We start from the raw sequence: 19,849 nt of genomic DNA, 5'->3' as shown, positions 1-19,849 counted from the left end.
TATATATAGATATATATGGTACATTATTGGGTGGTTTGTATATCACTATCTTGTTAATGCATGATATGAAGTTTCATATGATAATTTTAAGTTGATTCCGGGTTACTTTTAATGATGTTGAACAGTTTTTTTAAATTATTATCTAACTAATATATAATAGGAAGTGTTTCACCTTTTAATATGAGACCTTCTGATGTGAATTAAATATAGTCGAGCTCTAAAGAGGATAACAGACACCAAATGAGAAATCAAAAAGAAAATGTTATGAATCATTAATTTGAACCCTAGTTGCGGAGTCGTCATCTTGGTTAGAGAGAGTTTTATCTTTCAATGTGAGTCTTTCATATGTAAATTTAAATATAATCGAGCTCCAAAGCGCATGTCGCCATCATTGAATAAGAAATCAAAAAAAAAATATTATGATTCATTGATTCGAACACCAACTATGAATCATCTATGTTAAAAATACACTTTACCTTTCAATATGAGACTTTATGACGTGAATTTATATATATATGAGCTCCAAAACAGGTAACAAACACCAGATGAGAATTCAAAAAAATAAAATTACGAGTCATTGATTTGAATCGCTACCTATATATTTGAGTCGTCTTCGTTAGAAAATATTTTACTCAATTGTGAATTTATATAGTCGGACTCCAAAACGGGTAACAGACCCGGGATAAGAAACCAAAGAAATTGTATGACCCATGGATCTCATCTAATGGGCCATAAAAAAAAATAAAAAAAAATCCAAACCACATAAAACTCATTCACGGCCCATTTAAATCCCCTAAAAAAACCCTAACCTTCTTCTCCATTTCTTCACAAGCAGCAACCTAGGGTTAGCAGAGCACTGTGTGTCTGTGTGTTAGAGAGAGAAAGAGGAGTGAGAGAAAATGGTATCAGGTTCAGGAATCAGCGCAAGGAGGATAGTGGTGGATGCTCGCCACCATATGCTTGGAAGACTTTCTTCAATTTTGGCGAAAGAGCTTCTCAATGGACAGAGAGTTGTTGTTGTTAGATGTGAAGAGATTTGCCTTTCCGGTGGACTTGTTCGCCAGAAAATGAAGTATCTTAGATTTCTTCGTAAGAGAATGAATACAAAGCCATCTCATGGTCCTATCCATTTTCGTGCTCCTTCTAAGATCCTTTGGCGTACAATCCGTGGGTATGATTTGTTTATTCCAGCCTTCATTTTTGTTGCTTGTTGTTTTGATTTAGTTGTTGAAGTATGTGTTTTTTTTTAGTTTTATAATGATTTGTATGATACCGATTGTTAGTGTAATGTTGAATTATCTGTTGCATTTGAGGATGTTGAATTTATGTTAAAGGTGTGAATTTGATTATTAGTGTGAAGCTGTTGGTGCCAAAAAGAAGCATAATAGATACTGTGCATTCATTCAGTTGTTACGCAAGAACAATTCAAGGGAATGTTGATGTATCTCTTGTGTTCGATGTTCGAGAACCTTATTTATGTTCAAAGGTGTGATTTTGATGATTAGCACAAACCTGTTAGTGCTAAAACGAAGCATAGTAGATACTGTGCACACCTGGTTGTTAGGAAATATCATTTTGAGGAACGTTGAAGTATCCCTCGTGTTTGAGAACGTTGAATTTATGTTAAAAGGAATGATTTTTATCATTAGCATGAAGCTCTTGGTGAAAGAACATTTTAGGGGAATGTTGAAGTATCTCTATTTTGATTATTAGCGTGAAGCTGGGGATGCCAGAAAGAAGCATAATAGATATTATGCATTCATTCAGCTAGTTTGGAATAAAGGCATAGCTGTTGCAGTTGTATATATATAAATTTTATGTGTATAATGCTATTTCAATAAGTATAAATTGTTTATGTTAGATACTGCCTGACAAGAGCTACTGAGCTAGGTCCTGTGGATTTTCATTGGAATGGAGCAGGTGTCTAAAGAAGCATAATATATGTTGGGGGCACGCCTTATTGATCCATACTACTTTTGAATTATGGCATAGCTGTTGTAGCTGTAGATCTATTTTTTACATGAATAGTGTAGTAGCACTGGACTAATTTTTAAGGGCTATCTTGTGGCAGTATGAAGAATGTTGCTGAATCTATATTAGTGTTTTTGGGAATCAGTGCAAGTAGTTTTGGTAATCTTGTTAGAAGAACAAGTTTTGTTTAGGGGGACTGTTAATATGGTTTCCAGCATTTACTCAATGCTAATGAATATGCTATCACCATTTCCATGGTGCCGAGTTTCAAAACTTGTCAAGTATGACTTGCAGATAGGGCCTTACAAATTTGTTTAGATGTTGATAAAGATTTTTAACTTGTGAATTGGACCTGGATGAACATTTACTGAAGGTGTGTTGCATTTAGTATGTATACATGTCTAGGTGGTGCAATGTTTATTTCATATCATTTATAATTGAAACACGCCTTTTGCTCACTCTCATATTCTCTTTCTGTTTTCGTGTTTGATTGATGAGTGTTATGGCTGTGGTAGTTATTTCATATCCTTGCCATGTAACTGTTTTTGCCTAATTAAGTCTGTTTATTTCACCTTAGGATGATTCCCCACAAGACCAAGCGTGGGGCAGCTGCACTTGCCCGCTTGAAGGTCTACGAGGGTGTCCCACCCCCATATGACAAGATTAAGAGGATGGTTATTCCCGATGCTCTAAAGTGAGTTGAAGCTGCAGATGTAGTTAAATTCTTAGTATTATTGTTCTTGTTACACCGACACTTTTGTATTTTCTTATCAGGGTATTGAGGCTCCAAGCAGGACACAAGTACTGTCTCTTGGGCAAGCTTTCATCGGAGGTTGGATGGAACCATTACGATACTATCAAGGTAAGTTTACTCATTCGGTCTAGCAACATGACGTGTTTTTAGTAAGATTTTACAGTGAGACAATCATAGTGTATAACATATGCTTAAAGTACGCGAATATGTTTCAAACAGTTGCTTACTTCTCTCCCTTGAAATCATGACTACAACAGGAACTCGAGAACAAGAGGAAGGAGAGAGCTCAGGTAGCATACGAGAGGAGAAAGCAGTTGGCAAAACTTAGAGTTAAGGCTGAGAAAGCTGCCGAGGAGAAGCTTGGACCTCAACTTGCCGTTATTGCTCCTATCAAGTATTGAATTGGGACATAGTTATTTCGAAGTACAATTTTGTTGAAGATCGATAATTCATCTTAATCTCGACCTTTTTCTTAGTTACATTGTCCTCCTGAGTGGTGTATTTTCAGTTCAGCAGTGTTTGAGAAGACTCTCAGACTCTTTTATCCTTCATTGTTTTTGGTAATGAAATCGAATCTCATGCTTTTAGTGATACACAGATATGTCATCTCCTCTAGTACCTCCTCTGTTCTGTCACTCCTTGGGTGAGGCCTTCTGTTTTAAGAACGCTTCAATATTTAATGATTCACTTTCACAGAACGATTCTCAATAAGGACGTTAAGACTATTAAAAAAAAAGGAATTTTTGAAACGTTTAGCTATTCCAAAAAAGAGGATATTTTTAACAAAAAATCAAGATTGACTCTGATTAGATCCTTACAAGTTACAAGAGTGAATTGTTTAATATCTAAGAATTATTTTTGAAAATCATAGTCATATAATGTAAGGGGTGTTAAGGTGACATTATTCCCTTTTTACAACAAATACTAACAATATATATATATTAGTTTTTAAATTGTTGATTATGATTTTAAACTCTAAAGGATCAGAGAAGAATATGCTCAAATTAAGAGTGTGTTTGGTACGAAGGGTTCTCGTGTTTGGTTGGTGAGATATTTATAGAAATTTTTTTGACCTGAAAATCAATCCCGATAATCGATCTGAGACTTGAGCCGAAACTCGAGATGCGACCTCGACACTCGCCCCAAGTCCGACCTCTAATTCTAACTCGAGATCCAACCCCGACTCAATTCGAAACTCGAGAGTTGGGTCTCGAGAATCAGAAGTTGGATTTTGAAAACAGTTTCCAAAATATTCAAGTCAACCAAACATGAGAAAATTGAAAAATATTTTCCTTGTACCAAAACACACCCTAAGCTACTTTCAGTGAATAAGAACCTTTTTTTTTTAATTATTATTTCACATTAATAGCCACATCAAACAATCCATACATAACATTAATCACAAACGATTAATGTTTCTCCATTTTCTTATATATATTTCCATCTTAATTATCAATCATAGATCAACCAGTGGAAATTCCAAGATTCTAAAAATGTCTAATTAATACTACTTGAGCAAAAAATATAATAATGAGAAAATGAAATAAAAATGGAAGTTAACATTTCAAAACAGATTTTGCAAATCATATCAATTATTTTCTTTCAGAAAAATTCTTTATTTGACAATATTTATTTATTTTCCCTTCCATTTATGTCTCTCTATATAAAATTGTACATATTTTATTCCTTCCCCCTAAATATAGAGTTGTATTAAATTGAGGGTTTCCATATATAATATATAGTTATATTTTTTTTCTATACAACTCTTTATAATAAAGAGTAATAACTTTTAATCTTATACTTATCTTTTTCTTGAAAATGTCTTCTTTTTTCTTTAATTTTTTTATTTTCTTCCTAGGAATTATTGAACTTGGAAATGCAAAATTTCTTAGTGATTTTCAGTTTAATGAGCAAAAAAAGAATCCAACAGTGTATGTTGATCCATCTGGACATGGCAATTTTGCAACTATTCAATCAGCCATTGATTCTGTCCCTCAAAATAATAAATATTGGATCTGTATTCTCATCAAACCTGGACAATATAGGTATCATTTTAGTATCTTGGTTGATATGTTTTTTTTTTCCGAATTTAAGTTATACATACTAACAATAAACTTATGGAAAAAAATGAACTTTGTCACTAAATAACAATATAGGTATCATTTTAGTATCTTGGTTGATATGTTTTTTTTTTCCGAATTTAAGTTATACATACTAACAGTAAACTTATGGAAAAAAATGAACTTTGTCACTAAATAACAATATAGGTATATGTTTAGTATCTTGGTTTTGGTTTATATAGTGTTTAACAGATTTACGTTATATATATTAAAAGTAAACAATTTTTTTTTTGAAATCAGCTATGAATTTTGTTGCTAGATAACAATATAGGTATCAGTTTAGTATCTTGGTTTTGGTTTATATATTGTTTTACAGATTTAAGTTATGTATACTAACAATAAACAAAAAAATAAAATTAGCTATGAACTTTGTTAGCTAAATAACAATATAGATATCAATTTAGCTTCTTGGTTTATATATTCTTTGTAGGATTTAAGTTATATACGTTGTCAATTAGCTATGAACTTTGTTGCTAAATAACAATATAGGTATCAATTTAGTATCTTGATTTATGTATATTTTTTCGGATTTAAGTTACAATTTTTTTTTAAAATTGAAACCAGCTATGAACTTCGTTGCTAAATAGCTCATAGTTAATAGTTTTTAAAATTATGATTCATTCCTTAATTATTACTATATTGAATTAGCGATGAATTTTACTGTTTAACTATACATAATTTGTTCAGTATTGAAATAGAATGATTATACTAACAATGAAATTTAACCTACTTTTCTTGTTATAAATTTCGACTCTCTAAAAATATTAATACAATCGTATCAATCAGTCCTTAAAAATACTATTTTTTTCAAGGATTCAACACGATCATGACATTTATATAGTTAGATTGTACTTGATAACATAAAATATATATATATTGTCAGTTCATAAAACTTAATTTTTTTATTAATATGTTATATTATTTTAATATGATTTTTTTTTTGTGATATTATTGGATGTAGGGAACAAGTGAAAATCCCAAGAGAGAAGCCATATATTTATCTAAAAGGAGATAAAAGTGGAGAAGTTATTGTAACTTGGAATGGTCATGGCTCAATTGCTACTGATGCTACTTTCACTACTGAAGCTCACAATACAATTGTGGAAAGTATCACATTTATAGTAAGTGAAAAATAATTTTAATTATATAAAAAAAATTGTATATGTAATTAGTTCGATCCTTATAATAATGAACTTGTAAAAATAGATTTGTTTATTCAAAAGATATATCGTTGTTTTTTAACAAGTAAAAGTTATGTCTTGGTCCAATAACTGAACTCCTTTTACAATTACAAAAAGAGAATTTGTGTATCTCGGATTTACTTAAATTGTGGAAATATAATAATTTCTTTCGTTTAATTGAAGAAAAGATAATTTTACATCAACAAGTAAAGAAAAAAAGAAATTATTTAATTTTGTAGTTATGTTGCACGGACTTTTCAAAATTATTGTTGGTGTACTCATGTCCGATCCTCAAAAATGCACCATTCACATTCGATAACATTTTTGAAAAATTCGAGCTACATAAATTTACACTACTATTTTTAATTCTTTTTGAAACAAACTAGTATACTATTTTTCTAATATGTTTTTTTAAAGCTTTATTGTTGTAAATTATTGACAATAAAGTGGTTTGAATTTATTTATTTAATTATCAGAATTCTTATAATTACCCTCCAAAAAGCAACAAAAATCCAAGGGTGGTGGCAGTGGCAGGCATGATTTCTGGTGACAAATGTGTATTTTACAAGTGTAAATTTCTTGGATTTCAAGACACATTATGGGATGTTGAAGGAAGACATTATTTCAAACTTTGTAACATTGAAGGAGCTGTTGATTTCATCTTTGGTAATGGTCAATCTATTTACGAGGTAAAACACTACTCACATCTTCTACAAGTATTACCATATGGACTAAAAAAAATTATAATAGCATCGTTTGTTGTTCAGATAAATAGCATCGTTTGTTGAAAAAATCAGTTACAAAAAACATAGATGTTATAGTGAAATGTCATTATAGTGAATGGAAGTTATAGAGAGGTCTTACTGTGTATACAAACAAATAGAAGATAGGTCGGTGCATTAAGTCGATCAGGAAGGAACTACAATAGGTACATATTTGGACGAATCCAATAGCTTTTGCTTAGATTCTAAATTTGTCTTAAGAAACCCATTAAGTATGTATATGTGTTTAATTGTGAACCTATTGACTAAAATGATCTATGGATATGATGGCAAGTCCAGAACCAATAAGCTTCAAATCCTGCAGGATTTGCTTAAAGGCTGCACCCGAGAGGTGTAATATTAGCAGTTAGTGATTTTTTTCATGCCTCGAACCCATGATCATACTCCATACAAACAGAGCGGATCCAAGATTTAAAGTTTATGAGTTCAACGACCTCAAGTTAATATAAAACAATAACTGGTTCACAATCTAATATTTCTATATATTTTAGACATATTTCTTTATATAATATAGGGTCCAAACAAAAATTGTTGGTAGCACATAAATAACTTTATCGTTGTTTTAAGAATCTCCATTATAGACTACTATATAGTGTATCATTTTAAAATCTTCTTATATATTAATAAAATAATTAAGCACCAATGTTTTAATTGTTGTATATATATATGCAGAATTGTACAATATCAGTAAATGCAGGAGCTTTAGATGGATTAATAGGGTATATAACAGCACATGGAAGAGAAAACCCTAATGATACAAGTGGATTTGTGTTCAAGAATTGTAATGTTATTGGAAATGGGCAAATTTTCTTGGGTAGACCATGGAGACCATATGCAAGAGTTTTATTCTATGATTCCTCTATGTCTAATGTCATCACTCCTCAAGGTTGGGATGTTGGAGTCTTTGGTGGCAAAGAGTAAGTTCTTTTCCTATTTAATCATATGGTATTCAAAATTCACTTTCTCGACTAATTTACATTAGTGTCATGACTTAGGGCTATATTTGGTATTTGAAATTCACTATCTCGACTAATTTATATTAGTGTCATGAGTTAGGGCTATATCAGGTATTTCAAATTCACTTGCTCGATTAATTTATATTAGTGTCGTGAGTTAGGGCTACTAAACGTACCGATTTAATCATCTGGTATTTGAAATTCACTTGCTCGATTAATTTACATTAGTGTAATGAGTTAAGGCTATTAAATGTACCATAGAAGCTTATATTCCCATAGTTTGAATTTGAGACCTTTATTTAAGATCAAAGAGATCTAAAATGCTAAATCATCCCATCAATATCGCGCTTTTCCGATGGTACTTGAATTATTTACTTAGTGTTTATGTAATCACAATATTCATTCTTCTAAATTATATATGTTGATATAAGGGTAGTTAATTAATCAATGACTCCTAAATTTGCTTATGCATTAACTTTTGTGTTGATTTTAATTATGTTCATTTTTTTGTTTGTTTATGATTTAGGAAACAATTAACATTTGCTGAGGAAAGTTGCAAAGGAATGGGATCAAACACTTCAAAAAGAGTGTTATGGAAAGCAATTTTGAGCCAACATGAGTTACAACAATTAATTAGTCTATCATTCATTGATGATGAGGGTTGGATTACCAAACAACCCTTGAAAGTACTTCAATAGTTTAATTTAATTGTTAATTTTAGTTTTAATTTTAACAATAAAAAAAAAAGTTAATTAGCTTAGCCTAGATATATTTTACGTACCTATATATATTAGTATGTGTTCTACATTCTAGCTATGATCATAATAAATATATTGGAACAAATTAACTTTGGATTTTATTAAGCTACTTTTTTCGCATACAATATGAAAATGTTCAATTTCTATGTGCTTAGTTCTTGAATGAAATTATTATTACGTATATTTAGCAAATGATGAACCTCTTTGTGAAAATCATGTGTCCATCTCTGGTCCAAGATTCACAAACATGTTTATCGTTTCACATTATATTAAAACGCAACTTGATCGATCTGCAGATAAATTCATATTGGAATAAAACAATCAAGAAAGTAGCCAAAAAAGATGCACAAGTTTTGCTTTTTCCAGTCTTGGTTTACTATCACAACATAAATGTTAAAGAGCAAAAGGTAAATGCCTATGAATATTCCAAGTATAAGAATATACATTCTAGGTTCTCTTCTCATAAGCAAGGATAGGAACATGTGAATGGTGGTTCATTAGCAAAGACGGTCACCGTTCGCGTACAAAATAGCCTTACACCACCACCACTGAGACTCCTACCCTTCTCGACCACCACGAAGTCTATAAATGATGCGTCCTTTACTGGAATCATAACGACTTACTTCGATTTTGACTCTGTCTCCAGGCAACAACCGTATGAAATTCTTTCGTATCTTCCCAGAAATGTATCCCAGTACCACATCTGCGTTATCCAATTTGACCCTAAACATGCCATTGGGGAGAGACTCGGTAATGGAACCTTCATGAGTCCATTTTTGTTCCTGCGAGAGACATTGAATGTTGGTAGTACGTCTGGAATTGGTGGAATTGTTCTTCTTCTTCGACTGTTGCTCTGTTTTAACCAAAAGTCCCTTGGCTTGTTTCATTAACTCTTCTTGCTTGCTGACAAACACAGAGCGCGGCAGTGCTAATGAGTTGGAGGTTTTACAGGACGTTGGAGATGGAGAACAAGCTGCCATTGCAGCAGTGGCAGGAGCGGGATTCCACCATGACAGAGATACCATTGTAAAGAGAGCTAGTCTATGGTGCACGATCACGACTCAGCAACACAGCAATCTAAAAATAGCCAAAACACAACACAGCCACATTAAGATGAGATGATTATGTATGAAAATACAAAACTAGGCAAACGAGTAACTTTCTTTAGTCTTTTTGAGTGATAAAGAAACTTAGAACAACACTACTTTGGCTTTTTCCCTGAGAAACTAAGTTAAAATATGACGACAATATGAATATAAATCACAAATTAGACAAACGCTGAACTTCTCTAGACCTTCAAACTTCAAAGTGAACTGAAAACGTTGAACTTTCACCACTTCGGCATTTTCTGAAACAAAATTTGAATAAATCATCTATAGGACGGCAATAACAAAAATAGTATGCCGATTTACCCTTCTATTCATTGTTACTAACATTCTATTAAAACTAAGGATAAAAGTGGAAGTTAAATTATATTCTTTCTTTTTCCTCTTTTATTTCTGACTTTCTCCTCTTCTTCTTGTCCTTCTTCAAGCACCTTCAGATCTTCCCGTCAAATCCCAACTGCCATTACAGTTGGTAATCTACCACTCACAAACAAACTAAAAAGTTCTTCTTTTCTTCTATTCCTATTTCAGTCATATATACGTTTTCTTTTGGTTTCCTGCTTCTATGTTCTCTTTTCCTTCTGCTGCTGCTGCTGCTACTTCTCGTTTTCCTCCTCCGACTCCTCCTTCCTCATCTAGCTCTATCAGCATTCATCTCATTGTGTCTTCCCACTCCGACAGCTTCAATTCAGCTCATATAGTCCAACCTCCAATCACCATTGCAACCCAAAAGTTCCACCCCCAACCATACTAGTGGTTTGTTAATCTCCCTCCTTTTCAGTTCCCGTCTTCCTTTGTCAAATTTCTACCCCAAACACACATTTGATGGGTACTACTTGGGGAGAGGAAGGAAGAAAGTAAAAGTAAAACACAGAGACAAAAAGAAAGGGCCAGAATGAAGAAGCAAAAACAATAGGAAACGAAAACACACTTGAGTATAAATTGGTATTTTACCTTAGTTCAAATGATGTCACTTAAAAAATAACAGAAGTATGAAGCTTGAGACCAAAGACACCACAAAATAGTGTCACAAAGCTAGAATTTCAAAGGCCCCGGCTTAACAAATGTAAAACTATAGAAATCACAACTGAAAGACAGAGGTATCACTGCTGCTCACTTTTTCACCATTATTACCTATTGCAATAAGATTCTTCCTTCTCTCATGCACCATTATCTAGTGTGCGAACGTTATCAGCTCAGCTTGGACTACCACCAGAACTCTCAAAGAAGGTTAAAAAAAGGCAGCTCCTTAGCTTTTCATGTTTGAACTTTTCACCTTCCAAATTTCTAAAGATTTGGAAACCTACAAAGTATACTTTTGAGTTTTGACTCCTCTTAACAAATCCCGAAACTTTTTAAAAACTGATATTAACTTCTTTCTTCTTCTTTTTTGGCAAAGAGTTATCACCCGCGCCTGGCTCACCATTGACTTGGAGATTCATAGTCTTCTATTTTAAGCATAAATCTCTCAAAGGAGTGACCTACTAAGTCAATTAAGTGAGTTGAGAACAACGAGGTCTCATGTTCAAATAAAAACTCTAACTCATTTCTTCTCACATATTCTAGCCTTGTTCGGACAGAGTTACCCGTTGCCTGTTTTTGGTATCCCGTGGAATTGGTCAAATGTAGGCGCAAAAGCTGGCCCAGACAACACGATTATCAAAAAACTACTATTATCAAGTTCTCTAACATACTAATCTTAACTCATAAGATTTCAAAATGCTTAGAATTGACATACTTAATACTTGAAATTATTTGTTCAAATAAAACTCAAATTATCCAAATATCTCAATCTCAGAACGGCAAATTAGTAAAGATACAACAAATTTTACAGAAAGAGGAACTTACAACTCAATTTCGCCGGAGAAAAAAACTGCCAAATGATAAACGGGAAAGTAGTAGTATCAACTTTGCCGGAGAAGACGAGCGTCAATTCGAAACTTGCAGAAACTTGAGGTCCTTATCTGCAAAACAAAAAAATTGGACTCTAAACCACCAATCGCCGTTGGATATACTTTTCCGGCGCCGGCGAGAGAGTGAATTTACAGTAAAATTAGTAGAGCCCTTTATAGTTGGATAAGAGAGGGAGGGACTACAACTGGATTTTTTTACAAAAAGGATTCTCTTTATCCCTAAAAAATAAAAAATAAAAAAATCTATTTTTAAAATAATGGGTTTTAAACTTTATTTAAAAAACTTTATTTTAATCTCAAGAAGCAAAATTTGGATTTATCATAATTAGATTAACTATGCAAATTTAAAATGTCTAATATAAATATTTTATCATATATTTTTTCCATTAAAAGTGACTAAGTTAGTTGAGCAAGTGATCTCTCAAATGGGTGTTTCAGATTCGCACGAAGCTTGTTTAGTGTGATTTAGCTCTCTTATTTGATTTACGAATTATTACACTAGAACGGAATTACCATATGGAAATAGTTTTTTTTTTTTTTATCCTTTGTTGATAGATTAAAAAAAAGAAAAAGAAGCTATATGTAATATGGCCTTTGCCTTGTTAATCATTCTTTGCACAATGGTTACATGAATTATACTTGTTTAATAGACCAAAAAAATTAAAAATAAACTTGATAGTCCGCCTTAAAAAAACATTGTTCAGTGCACAAAGCATTCTAGACTTTTTGGTTAGCCCTCCTTCCATGCCAAGCCATCACGATGGGTTCCCCTTCCTCGGACCAAGAGGCTTGGACTATGAGCCCGCTTAGCAAACGAGGCACGGAACGGGGTGGATGGTTACGGCGTATCATAGAACGGACTTTGCTTTTCCAGGCTAGAGAGGAGCTATTACATATCAACAACTATGCTAGCTCGAAAAGGACTGAAAGAACTTACATTAGTTCGTGACTTGAGGGTGAGGGGAAGGAGCAGTAAAGAAGTAAGGAGGCGTGAGTGCATGATTTGAGAAAATACCGCATCCCAAGGGATGTGATGTAGACAACCTATCCAAATACAAACATTATTGCTTAGCGATTGTTTCCACCGCTCAAATATGTGACTTACATAACCAGCTTGAAAGATGACTACAAAACCAAAACTTAGTAGGAAAAGGAAGAAAAGGGCAAAACACAGATAATTAGAAACCAACAGATTCTCATTATTTCCTGTAAATATTGCCATTTGAGGTATATAAATATTACTATCTGTCTCTTCTACCACTCTCAGCTGTTGATACTATCGTTAACACGTTTGTAACCAAGAATCACAAACAATCTTGATCTGATCACACAAACTCTCGGATACTGCTACCTCGATATCATTGCTATAGAAGGACATCGAGAACTCTGTTATCTCCCGCGTCTTCAAATATTGTTTTCCAGAAGCTGAACTGAAGGTTGAACAATATGTTTCATCAATTCAAGTCACACTGAGAAGTGTCCTCTCTACACTTGTGTTACATGCCTCCTTGAACGCCCTTGCTATAGAAGAGGGAAAAAAGGAATGGTCTATTTGACGTTGTGTGTGGGAACGCTCAAATAAACTTTGGTGTTCTTGAAGTCGTCCAGGAGGGGATTATATCCATCTTTAGTTCTCGTCTTTGTTGGGAGACCAAATTCTTCCATAAATGCTGCTGTGTCGAGCTATAACATATATTTACATGAATGAATATAAACCAACGAAAAATACAAAAGGAGAACTTTGGTGTCTCACAGATGAAGGGTAGGAATTACCGAAAGAGTACGTCTTTTCTTTCCCCGCTTCAATGGCTCGCCATCTTTTTGCTGCTTCATCCACCCAGAGCAGTAATGATCCATCTGTTCCAAGAGAAAGAAATCTGTTGGAAAGAATATGTCGGCGTCCCCCTGCAAATAAAATTGTATATATATAAGCCATTGCGGCCAAGTACAGATGTTATTACACAACAGATATTCAAAGTTTCACATATTCGGGATCAGGAGCATAATGATTAAAATATCGAATACATAACTCCTACATAAGTTGACAAGAAATTTATTCAGATAACAACCGAATAACTCTATCTGGAAAGGGTCATACTTTCATAGGACAGACAGAGAGGAACACAGAAAGATTAAGGGGATCAAAATCACTTTCACAAGCAAAAGATTTTCTAACATGTTTTCCCATCAGTCGATAAATTGTGACCATAGTAGAGAAGGGTGAAACGAAAAACAAAGTTTTCTCTTTGCTGGAGTGGAAGTCCATCAAGCAAATATCTCGTATAAACAACATTTCATGATTAAATCCAGGGAGGACTACAAAAGATAAGGATCATATCACCTTAGCGTCCAAATAACTGTTGTAATCAGAGCTGCTGCCATCTTTCTGCATTTAATATGAAAAGGGTAAATGAATTTTTAAGATGTCGGTTAACTTATTATTATAAAAATGCATAAACTAATAAAGGAAAAGAAAAACACTAAAAGCTATGTTACATGGACTCATTTATGAAGGTATGTGCAGTTTCTTGACTTCTTCTAGTTTTGATAAATTTAAAAGAATCCAGCAAAGTACCCATACCCATGACACGTCTATCCGACACGGATATGCACGAGGCAAATGAAGGATCCATGTAACATTTAGAATTAAAGAACGTAGGAAAATGAGACGAAAGGCCATGTTCCATAGAAATAGATGCAGGGGAAGAGTCATCCCTAGTGGATATTCACGGAGATTGAAATGGAAGGCGTTTCTTTTAAGTAGTACTCAAGCTTTCCTAGTACTTTCCCCTGCAGCTACTTAAAAGATGAAGACACGACAGAGAGTGGGGCGAGTTGTGTCTGTTGTGAAAGGCTTTTTGTGCTGGTGACCAAAACAAAAGGCCATGATGGTTTCATTACATGAACTTTTTTTATCTGGGTTTAGTAAGTTCTCTATGGCATCACAGAACTCATCTGAGATCACTTTTTTCCTAAAAAGACGTATCCTCCACAACTTTGTACCTTTTGATGCATATTTATAGATCTTTCATATTTTAACTTTGGACATGGAAAAGTTGCTTTCTGAAATTTTATTCACTATGAAGAGAATAGTAAGGTCCCCAACATGGAGAGCATAAGCATCTTCCCCAAATGTGGAGTCTTAAAGACTTAATTATTTTCTCTTCTAGACACAACTTGTGGGAGTGGAAAAGCTAATTATGAGAGTTTATGGCTAAAGAAGCGCAAGTATTATTTTAACCAACATACTGCAATATTTAGTAGCTCAAATTTCCTTTTCTCTCTTTTTTCTTGTTTCCTGACTGCCTCCCCTTCAAGGTTCCATCAGTTTCTCCAACCCAGGTAGGGCTCAGACCCCAATGTCCAACAAGACATGCATGCTTTATAGTCATAGTCATAGTCACAATGAGAAAAGATACGGACAGTAACCAGCATAGGATCAGCAATAAATGAACAATTATTGCATTTTTGCCTAATAGTTCATGTGCAGACAATTGCTTCATTTGACAACCCACTGCAGTCCTCCAACCACCATCATCCAAAAAATGGCACTGACAAACTAATTTGACTAAGATGTTTTAGTTGTACGAGTATAATGAAAGATCGAAAGAGGCTACAAAGAAGCACAGAAAATCAATGGGATAATGTACCTTTGTTGAAACCAGTGGAGCTCTTTCACCAGGAATTTTAACATCAGGTAGATAACTGAAATCGGAAGCGATTATAGACATCTTCGGTAAAGCTCCATGTAAAACTTGTAGAAGTTTCTGAATTTTAGGAAGTAGTACTGCATGAGTATATGATATTTTTTACCAACCCTGAGCATTAAATATGTTAACCTAAACTGAGGAAAGACCTCAATCAACATTGCAGAATTATTACCATGCAACCAGTGGGAAGCCAACACCATCTTGGCTTAGGAAAGACTTTTGCCCAAATATTTTTCATGGCTGAACTAACCCTGCTCCCATCCGCTGTAGCATCAGGCATATCTATGATTTCTATGCAAGATTTGATTAAGGAGTCTTCAATTGGCCTATACAACTCTGAGAGTTCTTCCCTGTTAAAAGAAGACAATATGTGTTTTAGCATTATAGACAGATTGACAATCTTGCTCGGCCATTAGACCTACTAATGAACAAAATTGCCAATCCAAAATAATTCAGCATCAAGCTAAATCCAGCTATAAAGCAAACTTATCTTCTCTTACTCTTTGTGTGAATGGAGTGGGGAGTGGCATAAGAGATCCTTATGACAAAAAACCAATACTTACTGCTACTTCTATTAGTTCTCAGGATTTATCAATCAAAGGGCAAGGGATCATTCCATAAATATGTATCTAGAAAGTCCATCTCAATATTTTCCCTCAATAATCCCTTTTATGCAGAGAGGAGATAAAACTCTATGAATGAAAGACCAACCACCCAAAGAGAAGAAGAAAAAAAGAGGGACACATAAGACATCTCAAGGCATAGTTACCAATTAATTTCATTAAAAGCACTCAAGGTAAACATAAAAGTCGGATGACCTACATGCATGAATGATCACACAGAGCAAGTGTTGTAGATAACTATGCTTGTGCAAATACTACTTTCCTAGCAACATTCTTGAGGCTATCCATCCACCTATATACTATTGAAGAAACATCTCAGTCAAAAATGTAAAAAAAAAAAATTAAAAAAATTCCAGAGCACAGCATCAATAAGTCATTTCAACAGTACAGAGTGAATTACCCTTGTTTTCTTTCAACCCACACTTCCATCCATGGAGATGTTTGATTCTCAGAGTAAATGAGATCATGAGGAAGATTGTCAAGCACCTAAAAGATTACTCAATCGTTAATAAGCTCAAGGAATAAAGTTGATGGTTCAATATCTACTTTATGGATATATACTACTTAGTTTAGGCCAGAAAATTACTCTTTCTGAGGACACAACCTTTCGGGCTCAAAGTTTAATGGGGTATTGCAGAATCCAAAAAACATGAATTGTGATTACATTCTTGTATGATTTGCAAAGTGCTCATTACGAGCATGCCATATCTTTGTAATCAGCATTGTAAGAGAGGAGACAACTTTCACCAACTAGTTAATTTCTTTCATCATATTGAGCTTAATAAACCACCGAGTAAGAAAGCAAGACAGTCAATTTTAATACACAAGTAATTTACCATATTTTCCTAAGAAGATTAAAAATAGAAGAATAGACAAAGTAGGAGAGCTTTTGAGGGCTAGACAATTATTTTGTACATCTGGGGAATAGCCTCTTATTCTTAATTTTTGGTTCACCCATGTAGTCCTTGTCCGTTTAAAAGATTGGGTGACATTTGTAGAGAACCGTATATTATGACGGTTCTCTACTATTTGGTACATGGCTTGTATACGGGAGTTTTTCCCACATTAACAAAATTATTTACCTTATTACAAAAAATAAGAATTAAGAAAATATTCATACCTCTAGCATGATGACCCAACAAGGTTGTTCATTCACATCCCCTGCTTCATCAAGAAAACTTCTTTTAGTGTGCAGAATGGGTCAATCTTTAGAAACCAAACAAACTGAATTTCAATCCACATTAATAGGATCAATGAGCCAGGATGTATTTACATGTATATCATCTATGACAATGCAACTTAAGCTGTTAATCATAATTTGTTTGTTTATTTTATCAAGAAGCCACTAAGCAATAGTGCAAAATAAAGAACAGGATCAGATAAATTACAGCATCATACCCCATCCGTTTCTGTCAGTAGCATCACGATGCTCAACTCTAAACTTTGATAAGTGGCTATCAACTTCGCCAACAGTTTGAATCTGTTTTGCTGCAAGTGAGGAACTGATTTCAACTGACCTGCACTCAAGAGAAGATGGGCTTTAATATTTCTTTTAGGATTGATTGAATGAAGCACCTGTGAAGAAAAGAATGACAAAGGAGTAGCATACAATATGCTGCACTGATATTCTGCTCTGAAGACCATAGGGAGAATCTAAGTATTTAACACTAAGACCGTAAATGGAGTAGCACTGTAGTACAAGACCTTTATAAGCCCTTTTGGATGCCCTAAAGATCTTTAAACAAATTTTTCCTTCACTTTATTTCATGCATAATTTGAAAGAATTTTTTACTCTGTAACTCTAAAGCCATGCCACAACAAGTTCATGATGTGTAGCATTCTCAATTAGGAAAGGCAGTAGGAGCATTATCACATACGTGTAACTGATATTATCATAAACTCTTGTAGGTGCATTTAACTTTATGTAATCCAGGATGCCTTTTGCACAAGTTCCTGATCCACCACCTATTTCATATATCTACACCCAAAAAACTGACAGTCAACATGTAAAGCAAGTGAAGGATTTATCAATATAGTAAAAATTTAAGATGAATATGTAGAGAGCATGTATATTAATACGCTTCAGTGGACAATGTAAAGATCATAATGCAGCTAAAAAGCTACGTTCTTTCAATATTAAGGAACTTACTTTAAGTGGAACAGATAGGTTTGTAGTACGCAAAATGGATTCAGCTATCCCATGTGCATACCAGGGCTGCAGAAAATTCCATATGACATGAGTTCATCTAACTACTAAAATAGTAAACAACAAAAAAGTTGTGAAAAGGAAAGATTCAGACGGATGAAAATTTTGGTTACCTCAACTAAACTGTCTTAAAATGAGAATGAACCTTCTTCAGCACTCATATACCCTCAACATTAATTTATATTTACCAAACTATCAAAACAATATGGACAAAAAGTAACTGCACGCATTTTCGACAACACATCTACTATCAAAGTCTCATTGTGTTCTCTATCTCTGTTTTGTGATTATTGTTTTTTTTTTACATTCTAATTAAACGAGACTGGTAAACTTAAGTAAGGTCTCTCATAATAAATATTTCAAATTGCTTATCTAAATATCTCAAACTATTTATCCTACTTAAATAATACTAATTATAAAGTGAATGTTACATGATATTTTTCAAAATGAGATGCTCAAAACAATTCTGGAAAGCTTTACCATAAACAAACTGCTTCTATAATACTAGCAAAAGTGTTGCCAACCACAAACTGCTATAATCCAGAAGTACCATTTGACAAAAAATTGTTTCCAGAACAAGCAATTTTTTTTAAAGATTGGCAAACAGGCTCTTAGAGCGGTGAGTGGTGAGTGGTGCGCAACTACATTTTGAAAACAAGATAAGAGAAGAGGAAAGAAAAGTCATCACAAATTGATTATTGACAATATACAAGAGACTCCTTGTATAAGAGTCTTAATATAAGTAAAACAAGGTAATAATTGTTCTGTTACCTTTAAGTACAAAACTTTCTAGTATAACCTATGAAATATCCTACATAATATTCTATAATCAAGTTCATTAAATCTACACACATTTTAAGATATAACTTAATTAATTCTGTTGACTTTCGACGGGCCTCAAACTCAAGGTGACAATAAAAGTTGAGTTTGTAAGTGAAAACTGAATAGTCAACTCAAATATGCCGAAAGTGTTTATTGTTTCATAACATGGCACAGCATAGTTGTATAACTTCTAATGTGGTCCTCCTTGAATAAATAGGGACGGTTGACTTAATAGGTCAATAGACAAAGACTCTTAACTAGACATTTAGATGTGCAGAGATGATTTGACAGGTTAGTTGACATAGAATGATATATCAGTCCTAGATGAATGTGGTATGTACTGCAGAAATAAAGGGCCCCAAGAGTAACAGAAGAGAATGCAATGGTGGAGACTGATGCCAAAGCGGTCATTGGAAAAAAGAGTCATACTCCTAGACCAGTCATCATAAAGAGACAAGAAGACTAGTAAAATAATGACAATACAGGAAAACTTAGGCCAGCAGACACCTAGGTAGGCAGAAACTGCTCAAGTGTCACGACCCAAAATGAGTCGTGAGTGGCACCCACACTTAACCTCGTAAGTGGGCAGACCAAGGAATCTAAACTCCAACATATACCAATAATTCAACAACGAATAACAACAATAACGCGGAAGCTCCAAAACTTATTAAAGTAACCAATCAAATAAACCTCTAAAGTCTATTACATATTATCCCCAAAATCTGAAAGTCATCACATCAAGGACATCTAATCTCTAAATACTAAGTCTAAGAGTATCAAAGACACCGAAATAAATGAAATAAAGTAATTTGTGTCCGAAAACTATAGACATCAAGCCATGACCGAGAGAATCCAACACAAGCTCGAATAAATAGCTCACCCTTAAACCTGATATGTTGAGACTGGCTAGAGCTGAGGGCGAGTCAAAGTCGCTGGTACACTCGCTG

At 33.8% G+C, this 19,849-nt stretch overlaps 4 protein-coding genes across 4 annotated transcripts in view; 2 read left to right on the top strand and 2 right to left on the bottom strand.

Annotated features, from left to right (window-relative positions):
• Positions 1-796: 796 nt before the first annotated feature.
• On the top strand, positions 797-3,318 carry LOC102587601 (60S ribosomal protein L13a-4). Its single transcript, XM_006349869.2, has 4 exons — positions 797-1,171; positions 2,549-2,665; positions 2,746-2,833; positions 2,983-3,318. The coding sequence occupies exons 1-4, from the start codon at positions 900-902 to the stop codon at positions 3,124-3,126; spliced, it is 621 nt and encodes a 206-aa protein (XP_006349931.1). The 5' UTR covers positions 797-899; the 3' UTR covers positions 3,127-3,318.
• A 7-nt stretch (positions 3,319-3,325) lies between these two features.
• LOC102602731 (probable pectinesterase 29) lies at positions 3,326-7,729 on the top strand. Its single transcript, XM_006349907.1, has 5 exons — positions 3,326-3,368; positions 4,584-4,770; positions 5,807-5,966; positions 6,503-6,715; positions 7,481-7,729. The coding sequence occupies exons 1-5, from the start codon at positions 3,326-3,328 to the stop codon at positions 7,727-7,729; spliced, it is 852 nt and encodes a 283-aa protein (XP_006349969.1).
• A 1,084-nt stretch (positions 7,730-8,813) lies between these two features.
• On the bottom strand, positions 8,814-11,740 carry LOC102587284 (translation initiation factor IF-1, chloroplastic). The gene is made up of 2 exons (XM_006349868.2): positions 11,477-11,740; positions 8,814-9,599 (listed from the first exon to the last, which is right to left on the bottom strand). Exon 2 carries the CDS (start codon positions 9,545-9,547, stop codon positions 9,080-9,082), a length of 468 nt encoding a protein of 155 aa, XP_006349930.1. The 5' UTR covers positions 9,548-9,599; positions 11,477-11,740; the 3' UTR covers positions 8,814-9,079.
• An 846-nt stretch (positions 11,741-12,586) lies between these two features.
• The window catches only part of LOC102586949 (NADH dehydrogenase [ubiquinone] complex I, assembly factor 7 homolog), a 12,256-nt gene continuing 4,993 nt past the window's right edge, over positions 12,587-19,849 (bottom strand). The window contains exons 5-14 of the mRNA XM_006349867.2: positions 18,024-18,089; positions 17,752-17,852; positions 17,273-17,391; positions 16,995-17,035; positions 16,275-16,360; positions 15,424-15,601; positions 15,192-15,308; positions 13,883-13,927; positions 13,315-13,446; positions 12,587-13,224 (exon numbers count right to left, since the gene is read on the bottom strand). Of these exons, the coding sequence (XP_006349929.1) occupies positions 13,090-13,224; positions 13,315-13,446; positions 13,883-13,927; positions 15,192-15,308; positions 15,424-15,601; positions 16,275-16,360; positions 16,995-17,035; positions 17,273-17,391; positions 17,752-17,852; positions 18,024-18,089 (1,020 nt within the window). The 3' untranslated portion in view covers positions 12,587-13,089. The remainder of the gene's footprint in view (positions 13,225-13,314; positions 13,447-13,882; positions 13,928-15,191; positions 15,309-15,423; positions 15,602-16,274; positions 16,361-16,994; positions 17,036-17,272; positions 17,392-17,751; positions 17,853-18,023; positions 18,090-19,849) is intronic.

The sequence above is a fragment of the Solanum tuberosum genome, unplaced genomic scaffold (genome assembly GCF_000226075.1).
Source record: "Solanum tuberosum cultivar DM 1-3 516 R44 unplaced genomic scaffold, SolTub_3.0 scf00114, whole genome shotgun sequence".
Lineage (NCBI taxonomy): Eukaryota > Viridiplantae > Streptophyta > Magnoliopsida > Solanales > Solanaceae > Solanum > Solanum tuberosum.
This window is presented reverse-complemented; position numbering and strand designations above follow the sequence as displayed.